Source organism: Limulus polyphemus, unplaced genomic scaffold (genome assembly GCF_000517525.1).
Source record: "Limulus polyphemus unplaced genomic scaffold, Limulus_polyphemus-2.1.2 Scaffold1013, whole genome shotgun sequence".
NCBI classification, from domain to species: Eukaryota; Metazoa; Arthropoda; class Merostomata; order Xiphosura; family Limulidae; genus Limulus; species Limulus polyphemus.
In genome coordinates, this window is record NW_013666623.1 from 5,791 (window position 1) to 27,429 (window position 21,639).

At 32.8% G+C, this 21,639-nt stretch overlaps 1 protein-coding gene across 1 annotated transcript; it reads left to right on the forward strand.

Annotated features, from left to right (window-relative positions):
* Positions 1-2,218: 2,218 nt before the first annotated feature.
* Positions 2,219-19,510, forward strand: LOC106461696. The gene is made up of 8 exons (XM_022388722.1): positions 2,219-2,413; positions 2,973-3,248; positions 5,909-9,369; positions 9,791-9,973; positions 14,912-14,988; positions 15,744-15,867; positions 17,264-17,369; positions 17,744-19,510. The coding sequence occupies exons 2-8, from the start codon at positions 3,094-3,096 to the stop codon at positions 19,239-19,241; spliced, it is 5,604 nt and encodes a 1,867-aa protein (XP_022244430.1). The 5' UTR covers positions 2,219-2,413; positions 2,973-3,093; the 3' UTR covers positions 19,242-19,510.
* Positions 19,511-21,639: the final 2,129 nt, after the last annotated feature.

The window sequence follows — 21,639 nt, forward strand, 5'->3', positions numbered from 1 at the left end:
GAATTAAGTTGTTAATGGTACCAGAATATATATATCTCTTCATCTTAATGGCTTTCTGAGTTGGAGAGTTCTTGTAACCCTAGTCTATACTTTACAAATTAAGATGTTGTTCCCATTGGCTTGGGTTGTTGTTTCGGAATTTGTTGCTGTCATAAATGCTCTCTAATTGAATTCTGTGATTCTAAAGAGAAAATATTTGCTTTCTTAAATCTTTGGCTTTACGTCTTTAATCGTATTGCTAAAGAAATCCTTTCCATGTAAAAAGCTGTAACATATTCTTCCAGCACGTAGTCTTCAAGAGAAGCATTTCTTTGTACAATTGTCGGAATTTCACCGTGAATCACATATAATGATATTAACCTGTATCTTTTGGTATCAATGCTCAAGGCTGACTATAGTGCCTCACCAATTTACTGGAAATATATGTAAGAAACATTATATTGCAGAGATATAAAAGTTTCATTATGTGTTTACACATTTTACAGAATAATACTATCAATGATTAAACATTATTTCAGTATAATTCCCTAAATTAACAAAAAACATATTTGTATAGTACTTATGACTGATATCTCCCGATTCAAATATAGATATAACAAGCGAATCCACTGGATCTGTTTTTGACTCATTTGTAATATATTTACTGCATCTCCTATTTTAACATCAACCCTATCTCGACCAGTGAGCACCTTTGTGATGTCTAACATAATTCTTTTGTGTACAGGAGGAGTCTCGTTTATAAACATCGTACGTATCGATGTTTTTAGAATGTTCCTGCCCATCATAAAACGCATGTTTGTGTTTGCTAGAAGATTTTGTTAAACTTATTAGTACAGGCTCTCGTCATCCCCTTTTATGACCTCACAGCTACAGACAGGCTTTAAATACCATTGGACAGAACATATTAGAAGTAGTTTATTGTTTCGTGAGAAAGTGACAAGACCTAACTCATAAAAAAAGATCAATGGAATCTAATGGGGAGTTTATAATATGTAAGAAGAAACTAAAGATCAGGGAAATTCTGTATAGTTTCTTTAGACATTCATTTCTGAAATGTTTTGGTTAGATTATATTTGTTTGAAAGCTACGGAAATATTCTTGTATGACATGACAGGTAAACATAATTAAGTTTAGAAGCACCGTAGGAACCGTCAAAATATTATAATAACTCAAATGTGACTCTCATCCTTATTTATCGAATATCATCGTATCAAACAATGTAGCTAATAAAATAACTTACTATTTATTGAAAATAAACAATACTTATTAAAAATGAATTGATCTCGAACAAGAATATTGTTAGCAAATACCTAATCTAACCTGACTCCATTGTGACAGGTCAGGTAGTAGTTCACCGAAAAATCTTTGACGGTTTCTACCTTGTTTTTCACGATTTATAACCGGAAGTAGTAACTACTGCAATCAGAAAAATATAGTATGAAAATATTCCAATAAATGTAGAAACTGATTAGATATATAAAATAGAACTTTATAAACAGGAATAAAAATTCTAAGGCGAAAGGAAGTATTATTAATGTTTGTTTTTTTTTTTCAATGTAATGTTTTACAATTTTGAAAATTTCACAACATAAAAATGATAGAAAAAGTAAATCAACGTACATGATTTTTTAAGCCGAAACTAGATAAGATTTAGTAAGTTTTACTGAGTTTCATACAATTTGGTACAGCATTTCCACCGTAAAGATAAAAAAAATCAAAGGAGGTCATTGACCTCCACTTTTACAGCAAGAGTTAGTCTCTTGAAGATAGTTTCATATTATAATTGTATATATGACATACAATTTATGAATGTCATTGTAAACACTTGCTTGCTTGAGTGCAACTGAATTGTGCATTTTGTTATTTACTTATGAAAACTATGTTTTCTAATAATCCCATTTAAATAACTGTAATCATCATGAGAAATAAATGAGGAACAGTAGTAAATCTGAAGGTTTATAACCCTCGCTACAAACCGCGTTTCGATACTTGTGGTGAGCACAGCACCGATAGCCCATTGTGTAACTTTGTGCTTAACAATAAACAAACCAACCTAAGCAAAAATAAAAACTACTTTTTAGCAAGTCCATTGCTTATAAATATATTCTTTCATAAAATGGCAAACATGAAGTAATGACTGACTGTTTATAACCATGTAATTATGTATAGCTGGGCATATTATCTTTATCATTCATTAGCAAATTTGTTTCTTAAACATTTTAGAAGAAATTCTTCCTGTCACGGAGAATACAACTACAACCAGTCCGCAAGATCAACAAGAACCACAACCAAATCATAATCAAATCTGTATTCTCCCTAATGACCCAAACAAAGAAGAGACTAGCGAGAGCGATGGTTCCTTTCTTCAAGACAGTGGAGGGTATCAATGGTGCCTGGATGACGAATGTAACAAGTGTGTATTAGTCGAATTCATTCCAATATTATATAAGAGGTTATCATGTTGAATATCAACACTATCTTTTTATGCTTGAGAGAAATATTTTGGTACGGATTGAGGATTACAGAGGGCTATTTACATTGATATCATATCTTTTTAGAACACAGCACATTCTTTTTTTGGAAATGAATATAGATTATTTGTGAAATAAATTTGAACACTGAGCATGTGTGAATTGTATGATAAAATATATTTGGAAATATGTTAATTGTATGAGAGAGATAAAAAAGGAATGAAGTATATTGATAAATATGTATACGTATATATAAATATATATATATAGTTTTTTTCTAAAAAAAATAGAATATTATGTACCAACATAATCAGTTTCACTAAAACTAAGAAAATCAGAGGAAAACTGATAAACGTTTTCCATCAAGAATTATCGCTTAATTTATATCCAAGCCGATAAGTTTATCGAATCTTTGAATAAAGAATAAGAGAACTCAGGGAACTTTATATAAAGTTGAAAGAAATCAAAAATTTATTTGATTAATCTTTTTTTCTGCTATAGCAGAGAACTAAACTTAAGCCTAATACTGGACCAACACGTAAACACACTCTCACCTGACCAGGATAGCTTAAACTACGATGATATTTCCAAAACTCTGGATGCTAGTTTGGCAGAAATCGATATGGAGACGTTTCGGTCGGAGGATATCAATTCTCTTCTGACTCTCCCAGGAGTATACAGCACCGGAAGTGACATGGAAGGTCTTTCTCTAGGAGAGAACTGCGCATCGATGTCAGCATCATTTCTGAATGGCTTTGAATTGGAATGTTCTGAAAGGTAATTGAGAACAAAGAGAAAATTGAACTAATAAGTTTGTAATTGTTTAATTTATTTCAACCAATGGAGGAAACGATTAATAAATATGTATTTCTGCCTTGTATAAGAATACATAGCAGTTGTTATTTACACTACTAATGTTAAACTCTAACATTTTTTTCTCTGTGTTATTTTATGATGCAAGACTTGGTACAGAAATAGGTACTGATTAAGCGGACCATTGTTAGGAACAAGTACATATGAAGTGAATAATTTTGACTACAACATCAGGTAATGATAAGATTGTTTATGAGTAGTTTAGGTTCGGAAACATCTTAATGAATGAATAATTTCATTTGAGTTTACTTACTGATTAGATGGATTTTTTTCACTTTTACAAGTTGCAGCATTTAAATTTATATTACTAAATGTTGCTTTAAATAAAAAAAAATTCCTTATCGTTAAATCCTGTGTACTTGAGAACGATCACGCTAGCGCTCGAAACGTCGTACCTGTTTAAAATGTTCTTCCTTACTGTAAAAACTGTAACTCGTCAAATGAAATAAAAGAATATTAATATGAATGACTTAAGTTGCTTTTACGAGAACGTTTTATTATATTGTTGTGGTCAACCAAAATTAGTGTTTAAAACAAACTTTCGCAAGCTTTACTTAAACAATACAATCAAGAATGTCTGTTCAGTAAAATTAACAACTTTTGTAAACCTTTTTTAATTAAACTTCATTTTTCACATAACTGAAACTGTCAAATGATTCGATAGCTGAACGAAATTTAATGTTTATATTTTGTAGGAAACGAAGCCTAATGCTATTATAAACCTTGTTCTTTATTCTGGTGTAATTCCAACCCACTAGTGATAGTATATAACAATAACAAAATAGTTAAACTTGCAAGAACGTTAGTTGTTATGACGTTAGACCTGAATTTAGATTGAATTTTGATTAAGACAAACAAGATGGTCATACTGGATGACGCCATCCACATTTCATAAGTTTTTCCTAATTATCCCATATTAATTGTTCAGACAGACCGTGTTTAATGAATTCATTATTGAATATTCATAATTATTTACACCTTTATCAGGCAGTGGAACAGGTCCAGATATGTTTAATATTAATACTTACTTGCATCTCACCATTATTCTTAGACATTAAATCCTGTAGGTGTGTAGATTTCATGGAATGGTCCTTCTTGACGCTTTGGATTTGAATACACAGTGAGTCTGGAAATATCTCTCCTTAACTGTTTAAAGTGTTTAGTTTAAAGCCATATCGCCTTGCTAAGGAATTATCATTTGGAATGGTTATTCAGTTACTGTTTTCTTTAACGTAATTTCAAAAGCCGAGTTACTTTGGGTTAGGCAGTGATCAACTAAGTACACAGGAAAACAACTAACCACACAGTGTGGTTTACGGGGCTTTTACCCGCACCATGGACACTTAGAAAAATATACATACATATATTTTTTAAGAGTTCCTAGCAACATACAAACGTTTAATCTAATACTTTTATTATTATTCATATTCTGATTTTATTCATTATTTAATCAGTGTTTTTCAGTTTTCCAGTTATTAGATCAGCTACTAACTCACAATTTTCATCTTCATCCATTTTTTTCACTACGTTTGTATGACCGATTTGTTAATGGGGTTATACTTGAGTTACTGATAGAGTGTTAATATTTTATAATTATTATTCTATAAATTGTTTTAATACTTGGTAAAGGTTTTCCTATGCCAAAAATTTAGCTTCATATAATACACATATGAGTATTTTCCTTAGATACCAGTTCATAAAGTTTTGTTCGTAGTTCTGCTCTGACATCATCAGCTAGAACACCCGTAATCAAATTTTAAACCAGAGACTGTCTTTTATAAGACCTCATTTGTCTACACAAGCTAATTTTGCTTTAGTTTTTATATTTTTTGAGACTTCATTTTCATCAGAGCTGTTACTGTTTTGAACTATTATCACTCGGAGCATTATCGCAAATTCTTACCTGTTACAAGATGCTAGAATTTGGTTACAACGGCTGAGGTACTACTTGTTGTAGGATTCTTTTTGGGTTGTTCTGATACCCTAAATTGATCCAACATTCCTATGTTTCCTAATGTCATTACGTCCACGGAATATCTCCATCGTGAGAAATCTAAATCCGCGACCTGAACACGTCTTTCTAATTTAAGTGCATGAATATTTTGCATCGTAAAGGACTGTTACAAACCCTTCTCAAAAGGGATAAATTTTCAGTTGCATCACACTACCTACAAACCAGCACAGAATGTCAAAATCTAGATCTGAAACATGCCTTTCCACCGCGATTTTATAGTGGGTGTGGTTTTCACGTGGCATTCTGATTTCATATTCAAAATCATTTTAACATAATGCACTCTATACTTTTTATGGTTCTAGTAGATGATCTATGTCTGCTCATGAATTTAGTTGTTCTCAGTAAAAAAAATGGTTTGTGACAACGTATTATAGCTTCGTACTTTTCTTATGATCATAAAAACAAGAATTTCCAGATACCTTAGCATTTGACGAAACTAAACAATATACACTTAAATACTATCATATTTATATACACACACACACAGAGATATAGATATTTTAAGTATACATAATGAACCATAAACAATTATTGTGTTGCACCTTTTCAGTCCTCACTGTCTGTCAGAAGACGAATCAGCAGAAGGATCTATTTGCAAAGACGAGCCACTGTTTTCCCCTGCAAAGGAACCTTTAAATGGGAACAACACCTCTGTGGATAGTTTAGATTGCACGTCTTTAGATGAACACAGTATCGCTACTACCTGTCAAGCTAACAAAAGTAATTATACTATCGCATTCGAAGGAAGCGGGACTCAGCTATCATATGATTCAGACACGATGGATATGAAGCAAAACAAAGAAAACATTCCACGATCAAAAATGATTACTGAATATCGTCAGCCTCAGAAAACAGCTTATACCTCTATGGTGCAGTCAGATTTATTGTACACAACCTGGGAAAAACTAAAGAATTCTAAAAAACTGATTTTCCCAGCACTCTCTGCTAAATGCTTATGCTCTAGAAGCAAAAGTCTTCCCAGTCTGTTCAAACATTCTGTAGTGTTGGCAGAGAAACATTTGGGGGAATGGGGATTTAAAATTAACTCTATATCAAATGTCCCTATTTACGAGCTTCACAGCAGTTGTTATGGTTCTCTTCAAGGCAATGAAGCAAAAGACAACAAACATTCTATTCCTATGTTTAAACTGTTTATTAGAAATAAGAATTCTTTTGGGTCAGAGACTTTTTCTATCTCAGCATCCAGTAGTCAGCCTGGATCTGCAGAAAGTACGTTGCCGTACCCTGTCATTCATTCCAACGAAAGTATTTCTGATAAAGAGAAATACGGAGGTATGTGTAAAGGAATGTTTTCTGTAAAGACACATGATCTTCAGACTGAAAATAATGTTGGTAATTATACTGTAGATACTATGCTTTTGGATTGCAACAATATAAAAGAGCAACAAACAAGGGTTTATGCAAATTCCAGAAGGCAAACACCAAAGTTAAAAACAAACACTTTAAATGCCCATGTGAATGAACTTAATAATAATTTGGTTGAAACATCTTTCAATAACAACACCAATATATTTAATAAAGATATACCCATAAGTATTAGTCATAAACATTCTTTTTCTGAAAGTGATGATAGTAGTTCACAATATTTTGAAGACAGTTTGGTAGAAGGTCCTTTGATACAACACACTTCTACCCAATCTTACACTATCCAGGAAGAAGAAAACGAGCAGATAGTTGGTGAATCACTTAATGAAGATGAATCAATTGGAGAAAACGGGAATCCGGTTGGCAGTAGTGTCAGTACGTCTGACGATGTGCCTGTCAATAAAAACAATGCTACTGTGTATAAAACAGCTATGAAGAAACCTATGGTAGAAAACATTACAGTTCAAAGAATCAACAACTTTTTACTCAGTGATAAAGTAGAAAAAACACTTGCAGACAATATCTGTGTAAGAAATGATAGCAATAAATTATTGCAGAAATGCACTGAGCTTATACCAGAAAGCATTTCCCAAGGAACTCAGACCAAGACATTAAACTGTAACGTAAAGATCCCCGCATACTTTTATAGTGAAGAAAATTCCACCCAGCCTCTTCCCAGTCTTGAAGAACTATTAAACAACATTGGAGAAAATCGTATTTCTAGAGATACTATTCCTGCTTCTAGTGGTTATTCTGTAAATAAACAAAATTGTGTAGACATATTATGCAACAATTCCCAAACGTTCATCAATAACGTTTGTGCTTTAACTCCTGTTTTAAAACCAAAGTCAATTATAAAAATTGCCACCACCAGAAGTTATGGCACACAAGTTCCGCTACACGTCAAAGATCGTGCCATACAAACATCCTTCACATCTGCTAACAGCCGTCGAGGAAGCTTCAGTGTCCATAAGATCTCCACGGATTCTTTAGGAGATAAGACTGCTGAATTACTGTTTCCTTCATATCTATCTCCTGTCAGTTCAAGGTTTTCCAACACACTAAGCACTACAAACTCAGAGAAAAAACCAGTGTATGTATGTTACCCCAGCTATTCTTTACCTGACCTGAGTTTTTTGAAAAATCTTAGACGTACATCAGAAGGAAAAGACTTAGTGTATATTAAGTCAACTGATAATTTCCCAACAACGTCCATTAGCAACCATAACAAACAAGTAGATGCTTTTGGAAAAGACAGATCTTTGCCAAACACTGGAAGCCTTGGAAGCCTGTCTCCTCAAACTTTCAGTCATATTAAAGACTGGGACTCATTAAGTGTTTTGCTTCCCACAGAGTTGAAATCCGTTATATCAATTTATCAAGAAATAAAAGACGATGACCAAAATCACGGGTACATAGATAAAGATGGATTTCACTGTAGTTGTTCAAGTGACATTAACCGGTATTGTACAGAACATACCACAAGTCAAAATTACCATGAACAAGATTTATCTTGCTCTGGTGAAAGTATTTCCTCGATAACATCAAATTCTCGGGGCAGTGAAAATCTACATTCTCATAACACTTTAGGAATGCACTGTAAAGCCGAGAGAATCCAGTCAGATTTACTTATCACCTCTGAGCACTCTAAAGCCGAGAGAATCAAATCAGATTTACTTATACCCTCTGAGCACTGTAAAGCCGAGAGAATCCAATCAGATTTACTTATACCCTCTGAGCACTGTAAAGCCGAGAGAATCCAATCAGATTTACTTGTACCTTCTGAGCACTGTAAAGCCGAGAGAATCCAATCAGATTTACTTATACCCTCTGATTCTTTGGTGTTGGATAAACCTAATTTCTTAGTCAGTCAAAGTGAAAATAATTCTAGACGAGGCATTTTGAGAAAGTCTTCATTAGCAAGTTATTGTAACAAACAAAGAAGTCGTGATGTGGTAGACCTCGAAATGTCTTCTCAGTTCGACTTTCGAAGACGTAATCGACTCGATCAGTCTCCTCAATTCTTAAACAATATACCTGAAAGAATAACACAACCTAAAAATGATGTAAATTCAGATAAAAATAGAGAAACAGCAATGAATAATAACAACATTGAATTTCAGATGGAAACGTCTTCAGACTGTAAATATGCAGAAACTGAGAGTAAAAATTACTTCAGAAAAACATATTCAGATTTTATAGAAGAACAGAGAGTTAATAATCATATTATAAAAGTCCAATCAGATGAAAAGTGTCCAAGTAATTATGTTCCAAAAAGTCTCTCTCTACTACCAATTCAACAAGTTATATATAAGCAACAAAATCCAGAGATCCCTGCTCATTGTAAACATAACGACAATAACTTGAATACCGGTAAAAATTATCAAAGAGGGAGCCAACGTTGTTCTATCAGTCTCAACTCCATTACCTCTCCAATCAACCAGCTTTGCGACCAGTTGCACCAATTACTTAACTCCAGTACGAGTTTAAACTTGATGACAGCAGCGCTGTCATCAACAAAAGGATCACCAGATGAAGTGAACTGTTGCAGCTTTTCACGAGGAAAAAAGTCAGTTACCTTTCACGACAACCTGGCTATTGGAGTAGACAACGTCATACGTGAGAGTAAGTTCTTCTACAGTTCGTTTTTAAAAATTAGATAACTGCGTCAGATGTTGGTTTCAAATGTAAATACCGTATATATTTTCTATTCAAATATGGTGGCCTAAAAATGTTCAAATATTTCACTCTTTCGTAAAACTATTGTCAATAATTAGTTAACATTATGCATAGTAACCGTCCATATTTTTTTACTGTATGCAGGATTTTATAAATTTTATACTTCCGACATAATTTTTATTTAAAACCGAAATCTCTATTTCTTTCATTGTTATCGCATATTTGCAAAGTAATGAGATTATGGTTCTTGAACAAATGTTTCAATATGGGATACAAAACTTATATTTAGAATTCAATATTTGGGTTTACGTTTAAGCTTGAAGTATTTTGAATGATCAATTGATACTCAATGTTTTGTTACTGACAGCAACAAAAGAGTTCTCAATAGATGACCAAAATAGCGAAGACGAATATGAAAATCCACCAGAGGAATTTGCAGTATCGCCACAACAAGAGTCGTCTATAACTCTGACGCCTTCTGCAGTGTTTTCGGATATAAATAATTCACGGCTTGCAGAAATCTTAGCACTGAACTTGAAACAAAAAACAGGTACGACGATATATTATAACACTGATACGCATAGGCAGGAAGGGTCCGCCGAGTGCGATTGCACCCCTTGAATTGCACTCATATATATATATATAAAGCATGTTTAAAAAGTGTAGCAACAGTTTCAAATACGATTAGAATCATGTTTCTGGACCTTCATCTCTAATTTCCCTTTTATTTCAAAAGTAGATTTTTGCCTACACTCGAACCACCTTCATATATTTCTGCATACACCCGACAGTAGGTTGATTTGTTCAATTAAATACTGAAGTAAAACTAAAAATCGAAAGTAAAATAAAAGTGAGAGCCGTGAACTTTGCATTTATAAAAAAAGAGAGGATTCGAGACGGGTAACTTTAATCAGAGCATAAGTTAAATCATCTTACTCACTGAATATTTTGGTTTTTGCTTTCGATTGTATTTAAACGTTTGAAAGATTATTACAGCACCTAGATTAATAATGTTTTCAAAACAATTATATTAGTCTGTGCGCGAAAAACGATATATTTGAATGACGTATTGTTGACTGCCTACACCTTTTGCACCATTTAGAAAAAATAAAATAAAATTCTACAGGTGTAGCATAGAACAGAAATTCCACCAATAACTAGAACATATCTTTATACAGAGCAAAAACAATTAAAATGTAATCGAATCTGCAATATTATAGTCATGACAAAGGTACTCTCAATGTTATATAGTCAGTCACCCACGATATTATGTTATACAGATCACGTAATTGAAGGTCATTCGGCCCGAAATAGCCTTGTGGTTAGGGCGCTTGACTCGCAATCTGAGAGTCGCAGGTTTGAATCCCCGTCCCATCAAACATGCTCGCCTTTCAGCTATGGTGGCGTTATAATGTAACGGTCAATCCCACTATTCATTGTTAAAAAAGTAGCTGCCTTCCCTCTAGTCTTTTCCTGCTAAATTAGGGACGGCTAGCGCAGTGTGTAGTTTTGCGAGAAATGAAAATAAAAAACCTTGAAGGTCATTCATGTGATGAGAAGTGCAAATGATGTACATATGGAGGATGAGTGCTTCATATTAAACAACTTAGGAGCCTCTACACGTCTATGTCTGTCTTGAAAATAGCAAGATTTTAGACATAAGTTTACATACGATTCTTATCTAAGTTAAACAGAAAATGCAACAGAACAGATTCAAACACATGACAGGTTAACATACTGAATCTAATTAAATGTTTTATAAACATTTTTAAAACTAATTATATGACAATAACAATATATGTATAAAGAATGTTCATCATTTTTCTAGTATTTCGCTAAAACAATATTTTTGTGTATATCTGGTCATTTCCGGTAAGTAATCTTAAATTAGTGATTAGAATTTTGACTTATGGATATTTTTATTTTATCTTGAAGTATTCTTCTTAATTAAAAAATTATAAATGAACCATTGCAAAATAAAAAATAAAAAAATAACTGGTTCTCAAAGAAATATTCCTGCATGATCAAATATCTGAACCTGCGATTTATTAATTGTGATGGCAAAATATTTGAAGGTGCAGGACAAATTCACAAGGGTATAACTTTTCACAAAAAAGTGCTTATAATTTTTTTGACAAAATTTTAAATTATTAAATTACCTAAATTAAAAAACTTTAATAATAATAATGCCACCATCTACTGGGTTGAAAATATATTTAAGTTGTGTTTGATACAGACAGACACTGGTGAGTAGTTATCCCCCACTTGCCAGGCAAGCCGCCAGAAGGCGCTAAACGTGTGTCAGACTCAGGGAGGGGAGGGGTATGGTATCAAAGACGATGACGTCATAGATACACAAATTGTCACCAAAGCGCATTATTAGGGACGCGTTGGTAGGCCACCATGACATCATAGTTTCACAACTAATGGCTGGAGACGGCTTGATTGGGCAATGAAGAAACACTTTAATATAAGTTTAACATAACAGCAAATGTACAACCTTTCGACAAGGTTTTGTCATCATTAGTCTCAAAGTGGGTTCCTCATCACCAAATAGTTCCACAACGTGTCACCAGAGGGCGTATCTATATTAGAGAGGGTTTAAATTATAGTTCGATACCAGACAGACGGCTGTCATAATAGTTCTACGAAAACAGAAAACGTGTTTCTAGGCTATCATGACGTCATAGTTCCATTAAGTGGGGGCCAGCATAAATTTGATCAACATGACTATAATTAATACAGATGGTCTAAATAGCAAATTCATTACTTAATTACATTTCCCAAACACTTATATTTAAATCATTCTAAAAAGGACGCTTATCGCTAATTGATTAATTCTATACCTTTCCTGACCCCTTATATGTAAATTGTTCTGAAAAAGGATGCTTCATACTAATGTATTAGTTCCATACATTTCCTGACCTTTTATATGTAAATCTTCCTAATAGGACGATATCATGAAATAATTAAAACTTACTATTTGACTCTTTAATTATACCTTTAGTGATTTTCAGCAATTATTTAATATGCAAGACAAAATATTTCATTTACACATGATAATTTTATAGTTTTATCTCATTTTTTACAAAGTTGGACGGTGTTCTACATATACATTATATTATTAAAGCAAATTATTTTTCAATGTGTCTCAACATATGATTACGTCACCAATAAAATTCTTATTAAATATTGTGCAATCATTATGTTTAAACTTTCATTAGCTTGACTTTATGCTATAACTTGATAAAATATTTCATTTTACACATGATACTTTTATAGTTTTACCTTACACAAGTTTTACAAAGGCGGAGACTATACTTCCACGAAGGATTTTAACAAATATGCTGTGACAGTATTACTATATTTCCACAGGTGATTATGTCATCAATGTCTAGATTTAATTATGTCAAAACCATTATTTTGCATATTTTAACATCTGTACTAATACAGTTCGGTGCAACTAAAAATAATAAATGGATGACTAACTGTTTATCCATCCATTTTCTATAGAACATTCCCTTGAAGATTAAAATTGCATAAAACTTTGAGACTGTCTAACGCTATTAGGCATTTATCACTGGAAAACACACCTCCCAGCTTCTTTGAGTGCACAAACCTTGTGAAAGTATGTAATACATTTTTAGACTGTTCATAGCTTCTTTCATACAGTGATCTGTAGAACATTTACTACTTCACTTTCACAAGTAAAACATACATATTATTTGAATGAGACAGCTATTATAACCAATAATTTACTTTTATGATCCTACAACTAAATATAATAAATGACTTGCTGTTTTACTTTATTGTTATTCAAAATACCAAATTGCATAAAACTTTGAGACTGTCTAGTAATAAGACACTATTAGGAAGTTACATCCATACAATCTGAACACTGAAATCACTGTGTTAGGAACTGACCTTTTACAAAGAAGTGATGGGTGAATCAACACTCACCTTGGTTACAGCCTGACTTGGTTTTAGAAAATATATAAAGCAGAACGTCAAGTTTAGAAAATCTTTTTGACCTTTAGTGTTAGGTAAAACAGATAACACTTTCGTTTGAATGTACAGAAAACTCTTATTAAAATAAAAGTCAATTACATTACACTGTCACTATCTATGTATTTACATTATATTTATTATTGAAAATATGTTCTACATAATTTCAATGTCACCATAATTTGAATAAAGTTTTGAATGTCATTGAAATTTAAAATTCAGTAAACATAGTCCATTACATAGTGATACAAAGCAATAAATATATATTCTCAATAGTTGATGTGCTAGTGTACAATTATTACATACTATGCCCGATAAACCTTCAGAGTGTGTGTCAGTGAGACTTTGTGGAACTATGACGTTATGGTCGCCTGTCATGGCGGTCGAGCAACGAGTTCCTTATAACTTGCCACTTTCTGAAACTATGACGTCGTCGTCTTCGAAGTCGTCATCCCCCTGTCTCCTTCCTGAATCCGACACAGGTGTAGCACTCTCTGACAGCGTGTCTGACAAGTGGGGGGATAACTACTTTGGCGTTTATAAATAATGTCATATGATCCTTAACTTAATCTATAATGGTATTCGTATTTTTGCGAATATATTCAAAGAGTTTGCTGTATGTATGATAATATATATATATATATATATATATTAAATGAAACAAAATAAAAAATAACATAAATCCCACCTCTCCTGCGATTTGAACACATTATCGTCGCGCGATATAACACAGGATACCAGTTCTTTCTAATCGAAAGTTAACAAATAATTCAAATCCCTAATCTGAATGATTATGTTATTCTGGTTTTCCTAATATTGTAAGATTTCGCTATGAGTTAATAATTTAAAAAGCTATATCAAATCCTTACTCAACTGTGGTTTGGACGCAAGCCTTTCGATTTAGACTGATCACTGAACCAATTTGAACATTACGAACAAAACGAGCGTCAAGAACAGAGAGTCGCTTCTATATGTATAGATCATAGATATTGTTGAAATCATAGAGTTATAAGAGTATTGTGTGAATTCTCATCACTTTTTATCACCCGCACCTATGTAGTCCAAATTTGTAGTGTTAACAAGTACACCAAATGCAGTATCGTAGGTCATGTTTTTCCTCCTGCTTTAGTGTAACTGGTTGATTCATGCATCTTCAATGTACTTTGAGAAAATGGTACCCAACAATTTAAGTAAAACTTAACATGTTTTTATTTAGTATATTTAATGTAATTTTAGCAGAAAAGCTGACAAAATAACGTTTTGTCACAACGTAAGATTAAAACAAAAGAACGTTTTAATTCCTCTTACAGTTTTTCGATCATAATTATTTGTTTGTATTATTTGTTTTGTTTTATTTAATGCTTGACCGCTTATAAGTGTTGGACGTTTTGATGAAGTAGCTCTTTTATTGTACGTAATAATTTTTGACAGAAATATATAGTAAATAATCTGTTTAAAATGAGGGTTTAATATTTCTATCCAGGATTGCTGAAGAACATCGCTGTTGCTGTAGAACTAATCTTAAGTTACAATAAGGACTACGAAGTGCAAAAACAAAAGGTAACATATGATTTATTGATGCTGGCAAATATCGTATCATACCATTTGAAAGACTTTTGTTATCAAACTAGCCGTCATTAAAGATGTTAACATTATACGAAGACTAGAACAAAAACGTTGTATATACTAGTACTGTAACCGGGCTAGAACTGATAACATTTATTGCGATCTGGTTTGTGTTTCAGTAGCAAAAATTACTTACTTTGAAAATAACTCGAAAAACATAAAGTCATTCTGAAACGTTAGTCATTATAAAAATTTTTGCTAATAATCGTTTAATAAGTCTGATAAATGATATCCCCTAATAGTTAGGCTATTTTTCAATAACTCTACTTTATAATCTAGAAACCATAATGTTACTCAAAGAATAAAATAAGTTGTGAATCTAGGTATACCAAATAAATTTGATGAGAGAAACAAGTAACAAATAGCATTTACTAAACTCTTCTGGAAACTGAACTTATGCAGGTGCTTCAAGTAGCATGTTACTAGGCATATTTGTTAAAAATAAACCTCAATCAACTTCTCTTTCGCAGTTGCACTTTTGTGTGTGTGTGTTACATTGTATTCTGACGTAAAATCGAAGTATTCGTTTTCAATAACATACATTTTTATGAAGCTGGAACTCGTTTCTGTTTAATGCTTTTGTAAATATTGTTTATTTTCTTCTTTGTCATGTAGTTAATTTAGGTTTTAAAATCATTTAGTGTTTCATTTTTTTGTCAAGTTATCCTTAATTGGTTTTTACTATGAAGGTCTTAAAATACTTATGCCCAGCCGTCTACAACGTCTTAGCAAACGGACTCCTCTCTTCTAATGTTGGTTCAAATTTGATCACTAATTCACCATGGAAAGTGGCGGAAGCGTCCTCCTGCTTCGGTAAGCTGAAACTTTAGGATATGCTCAAAAGTTTTATCTGTGGTTAAATCGTTATTTTAATAACTTATTTTTCACTCAATTAGTTTACTACTTTCAGTAGTATACTGAATTTAATATCATTTAGTGTTTACAAGTTTTAGAAAAGAGATTAGTGTGCACGGAAGAGTAAGGACTGACACTTGGTTTAACAAGTTGAATGATATGTATTACTATTGGAAAACGGATTGATATTCTCAGTAAGGTAAGCAAACAAATGTTATACACACACACAATAGAGTAAAGGTTTGTGAATAAAGCAAAGTTATAGCTCGTTAAATAACAAGATGAATGACATTCTCAGTAAGGTTAACAAACAAATGTTATATACACACACAATAGAGTAAAGGTTTATGAACAAGTCAAAGTTATAGCTCGTTAAATAACAAGACGAATGACACTCTCAGTAAGGTTAGGAAACAAATGTTATACACACACACAATGGAGTAAAGGTTTGTGAATAAAGCAAAGTTATAGCTCGTTAAATAACAAGACGAATGACATTCTCAGTAAGGTTAACAAACAAATGTTATATACACACACAATAGAGTAAAGGTTTATGAACAAGTCAAAGTTATAGCTCGTTAAATAACAAGACGAATGACATTCTCAGTAAGGTTAGGAAACAAATGTTATACAAAGTCATTCGTCTTGTTATTTAACGAGCTATAACTTTGCTTTATTCACAAACCTTTACTCCATTGTGTGATTCTCAATAAGGTTAGCAAACAAATGTTATACACACACACAATGGAGTAAAGGTTTGTGAACAAGGCAAAGTTATAGCTCGTTAAATAACAAGACGAATGACATTCTCAATAAGGTTAGCAAACAAATGTTATACACACACACAATGGAGTAAAGGTTTGTGAATAAGGCAAAGTTATAGCTCGTTAAATAACAAGACGAATGACATTCTCAGTAAGGTTAGGAAACAAATGTTATACACACACAATGGAGTAAAGGTTTGTGAATAAGGCAAAGTTATAGCTCGTTAAATAACAAGAGGAATGACATTCTCTGTAAGGTTAGGAAACAGATGTTATACACACACACAATGGAGTAAAGGTTTGTGAATAAAGCAAAGTTATAACTCGTTAAATAACAAGACGAATGACATTCTCAGTAAGGTTAGCAAACAAATGTTATACACACACAATGGAGTAAAGGTTTGTTAACAAGTCAAAGTTATAGCTCGTTAAATAACAAGACGAATGACATTCTCAGTAAGGTTAGGAAACAAATGTTATACACACACAATGGAGAAAAGGTTTGTTAACAAGTCAAAGTTATAGCTCGTTAAATAACAAGACGAATGATTTTATTATTTTTCTAAATATGTGTATATATTTTTCATTAGGTCATCCAACAAAAGAACTTCAAGACCTGGTGAAGTACATTGCAGGAAAAGATTACTTAGTTGGAACTACTTGCAAATTTTATATGTTTGTTTTTGGGCTTCTCAAGTAAGGGTGCTGGACAGTTATTTTTACAGTTATAGTTAAAGAAAAACTTCAACGTAACTGGTTTTATTCTATGTATTAATTTCTCAATAATATCAATGTTTGCATACTGTAGACTTTACACAGACATAAAATTTAATATTTTGTTATTAATCGATTATCAGTAAAATAAGAATACCCATATCAGCTTTTAGAGATTTTTTGTTTATTTAGATATTAAGTTTATACTTATTATTAACTTTGTTATGTCTACATTGCAAATCGGAATATGATTTCTGTTGATATTCTTTAATTACTGTGAAAATGAACATAAGGGTCGAAATGTTCTTAATCTGTGTCTGTAGTTTTTGGATCATTGATTGGGGGTTTCTTTGCAGTCTTGGGATCATTGATTGGTGGTTTCTACATTTGACTTCATGCGAGCCTCTGATTCGTCAGTATTACCAGCCCGATGCGTTACTTAGCCTCCTGGCTTCTCCGTTAGCTACCAACTTGTGCGAGGACGTTTTGATCACACTTAGACCTCTTTCCACTCTACCGTTTTCACTAGATTTGAATGTGAGAAAAAGTGATATTATATGCACCGATGATGAGATTATAGTGTCAACACCAAATGGGGAACAAAAACCTCTACCGCCACTCAAGAAACCGAATGTAGATCAGATACCACTTTTATATCCTATTGGTCACAAATGTGTTCTGTATGAGGAAGCAAATACACCAACATTAAAGCAAATTAGTAAAACTAGTGAGAGTGGGGAACTGACGACGAAGGATAAAACTTCCTTACAAAATAACAGTAAAGAATCTACAAGGGTTAAAAACTTCCAACAACAGAAGAAATTCGATAACAAAAGTGACTTAGAAGTATCGGATGATGTACTACAGCTAAATAAAAGGGTTTGTGACATTGATATAAGTTCTGAAATAATTTCATCTACAGCGCTGAATTCGAATCCCACAAAAGAACGGTTTCAGAAGGCAGTTGACCTCGCTTTTCCCTTAACAGAAGTACGTGAACAAGAAGCTCAGAAACAGAAAGATACAAGAGGCGACAAAAACTCCAATAATATAATCCAAAGTACAGACTGTTTTGTTCGCAACATTAGAGTGGAACAGAAAAATGTGCAGGATTTTGCAGGAAGACGCTTAGTCAGCTGTAAAAATCAAAATGAAAAAAACGATGACAAGGGAGAGTGTTTTGAAAAATTGAAAAGGAAATGGGAAGAACTGACATCCACACCCAACAGTCTGGAGCAGGCTCATACTATAACTATAACAACAACTACGTCCAAACGACCTACTACATCGTCTTCTCCACTGACCAATCAGAATCGTGGGAAATCCAAATCTCTTGCACGAACGTCAAGACAAACTGTTACGTCAAAAAGAGGAACAGAATTATCACCAACTACTACACATCTACCCTCCCCCTCTTCTTCTCGAAACGCTTCTGTCCAACAGCTTCCACGTGATACCTCGAATTCTCCGAAAGAAATAGCTTCTAAAGGACATCGGGAACTTCCTGTAAGACCAGCTGTTAACAAACCGCGTTGGTCCAAACACCCTAAAGTTAAACAAGTGGCAACATCAAATGAATCTTTAAATGCTTCTATCAAACAAGGGAGTACTATTTCTGTTCCTAGTTCTCCTAGTAGGAAACATATCGCAAGAAAAGCTGTAGGTACGAATCTCAATTCTAGCCAATCAAACTCGAGTAAATCGTCAACTATAACGAACAGCTCAGGAATCTCTGGGCCTAAAAATCATCCAGCTCAAAAATCTTTCATCCCAATACAGAAAGGACCTCGGACAACCGCTAGACAACAGAAGATATCCTCACAACACGCTATACCATGTCTTCGCCGATCTTAGGACTAACATGTGGACTTACACAGGTCTGCACAAACGTTATTGTTAAAAGAGGTATGTATGTTTCACATGTAAACGTGTTTCCATTAGCTATAGTGATGTGCGGATACAATTATATTTACGTATTTGTTTTTAGCATATAGACATTTGACATGATATGATATAACGTTCCAGTACGCTATAGTAAGGTATTAAGAAACATCCTAGGTACTATGTAGAGAAATTCTATTATATACTATAAAGATGTGGCATGCTTATTTCAGAACAGTAATATTGACATTTTTTACTCAGTAATTTAAAGCTGATAGAAATTCAACCAGTGATAGTAAGAACTTCACTGTACTACCTGAATTATTCATTATATAAACTTTCTTCGAAGTGCTAAGATTAGAATTCTCTATCTTTAACGATTTTGGAGAAACGATCAACATTTTGTTTAATAGCTTAGGCATTTTTCACTTTTTTTTGCATCAAAAAGTATCATCATCATCATCAATCATAGCTGCATTTATGTCTCTATAATCGTTTTTTGATGATTTAAAAAGAAATATTTTTTTCTGTGCTTTTTTACATTCTTCGTAATATCGTATCGAGAAACTGTAAGCGCTGATGTACTTTATGAAGCTTTAGAAATGTCTTTACTTATTATTACGGGCACACGCTTTAATTTTTTTCTTTTACATTTAATTATTTTTGAGTTTTTATGGACCCTTGCAAGGTGTCGATAGGTATTCTTCAAATAAAGAAACAGAACTGGCTTGAACGAAGCGCTCCCCAGTGGCACAGCGGTATGTCTGCGGACTTACAACGCTAGAAACCGGGTTTCGGTACCCGTGGTGGGCAGAACACAGATAGCTCATTGTGTTGTTTTGTGCTTAATTCCAAACAAACAATTGAACGAAGCAGAAATAACACGGCAATGTTAATATTGCGATAATAAATATTTTTTAGTTTGGTTATTAAGTCTTATGAAACATGTAAACATCATTTCTGGCAGAGTAGCATCTGTTGGATAAACAGGTATTTCGGGGTATTCATACAGAATATATGATATAAGTGTAATTATATTCCTTTGAAGCTTCTAAAGTACTTTTAAGGTAAAAAACAAAAAAATCATAACAGTATAGTGCATATATATATATTATGTCCAACCTTAGTATTCGGTCATTGACCGGACAGCATAACCATTTAATGATTTGAGTATGTTAAAATGATCGAAGACTGAAATGAAATGTTATTTCAGTGTTTTTACGAATTGTGCTTAGACGTACTGCAGTTTCTCAATTACAATTTGTTTAAATCTTTTATCACAAAAATCTAAACATCTGTCTGATTTTTTTTTCTGTTTCAATCTATACTTATTTGTTATTTTACGTTTTCCAATTTGAGCAAAATAATTTTCACAAATACCAACATCACATTTAATTTCGGTGTTTTATAATTTTGACATGGTAAAATCGCGAAATGCTAATTTATTTCAGTCATTTATCGAGTCCTGAGATTAGGTCAGAATTTTTAGTTTTAGTTTTACGCAACTTTTCCAATGAAACTAGGGGTCGAAGGAAATAAAGATAATATTGTGCCATCAGTTACTAGCGTGCATGTATATTAGGTATATTGTGCCATCAGTTACTAGCGTGCATGTATATTAGGTATATTGTGCCATCAGTTACTAGCGTGCATGTATATTAGGTATATTGTGCCATCAGTTACTAGCGTGCATGTATATTAGGTATTTGAAACCCCTAACCGCGACATTCTCATTTTTATTCAGTCACCTATCAAATCACCAATGGTTACATCTAGATTATTTTTTGTAATGAATGTCTCACAATATCTAAGTTTTCCTTATAATTACTGAGATCCATACCGCCATTTTGTATGCTACTCGCGAGACGCACTACTGTTTTATCCGCTCCGGGCAGTGAAAAATACTGTAATTGATTGTTTTTTTTTGTTGTTTTTTTAATTTTGCGAAACAGCGTTATGAAAAATATGCGCTCAAGATTGTTGTGCACGTTTGTAGATAAAACATCGAAGTATTACGGTATACGTGTTGCCACAATGTTCGAACATTTTATACCGTACTACTTTCGATTGTTGTTTTAACGAGTAAAATTCCGCCTCGGTAATTACAAAAAAAAAAAGAGGAGAAATCACATTATTATTTTTTTTCTCGAAAACATGAAATTCCGCGTCAGAAATAAAAAAAATATAAAAATGCACATTTTCTTCGGAAATCAAAATTTTGAAATCGAAAAACGTAATTCATAAAACGAAAAATAAATCAATCTTGGCCTTAAGAATTACAAACACACACATATATATACATATAATGCTTGGAATGAATGGGTAATGAAGAAAAACTTTAAGATAAGTTTAACATAATAGCAAATGTACA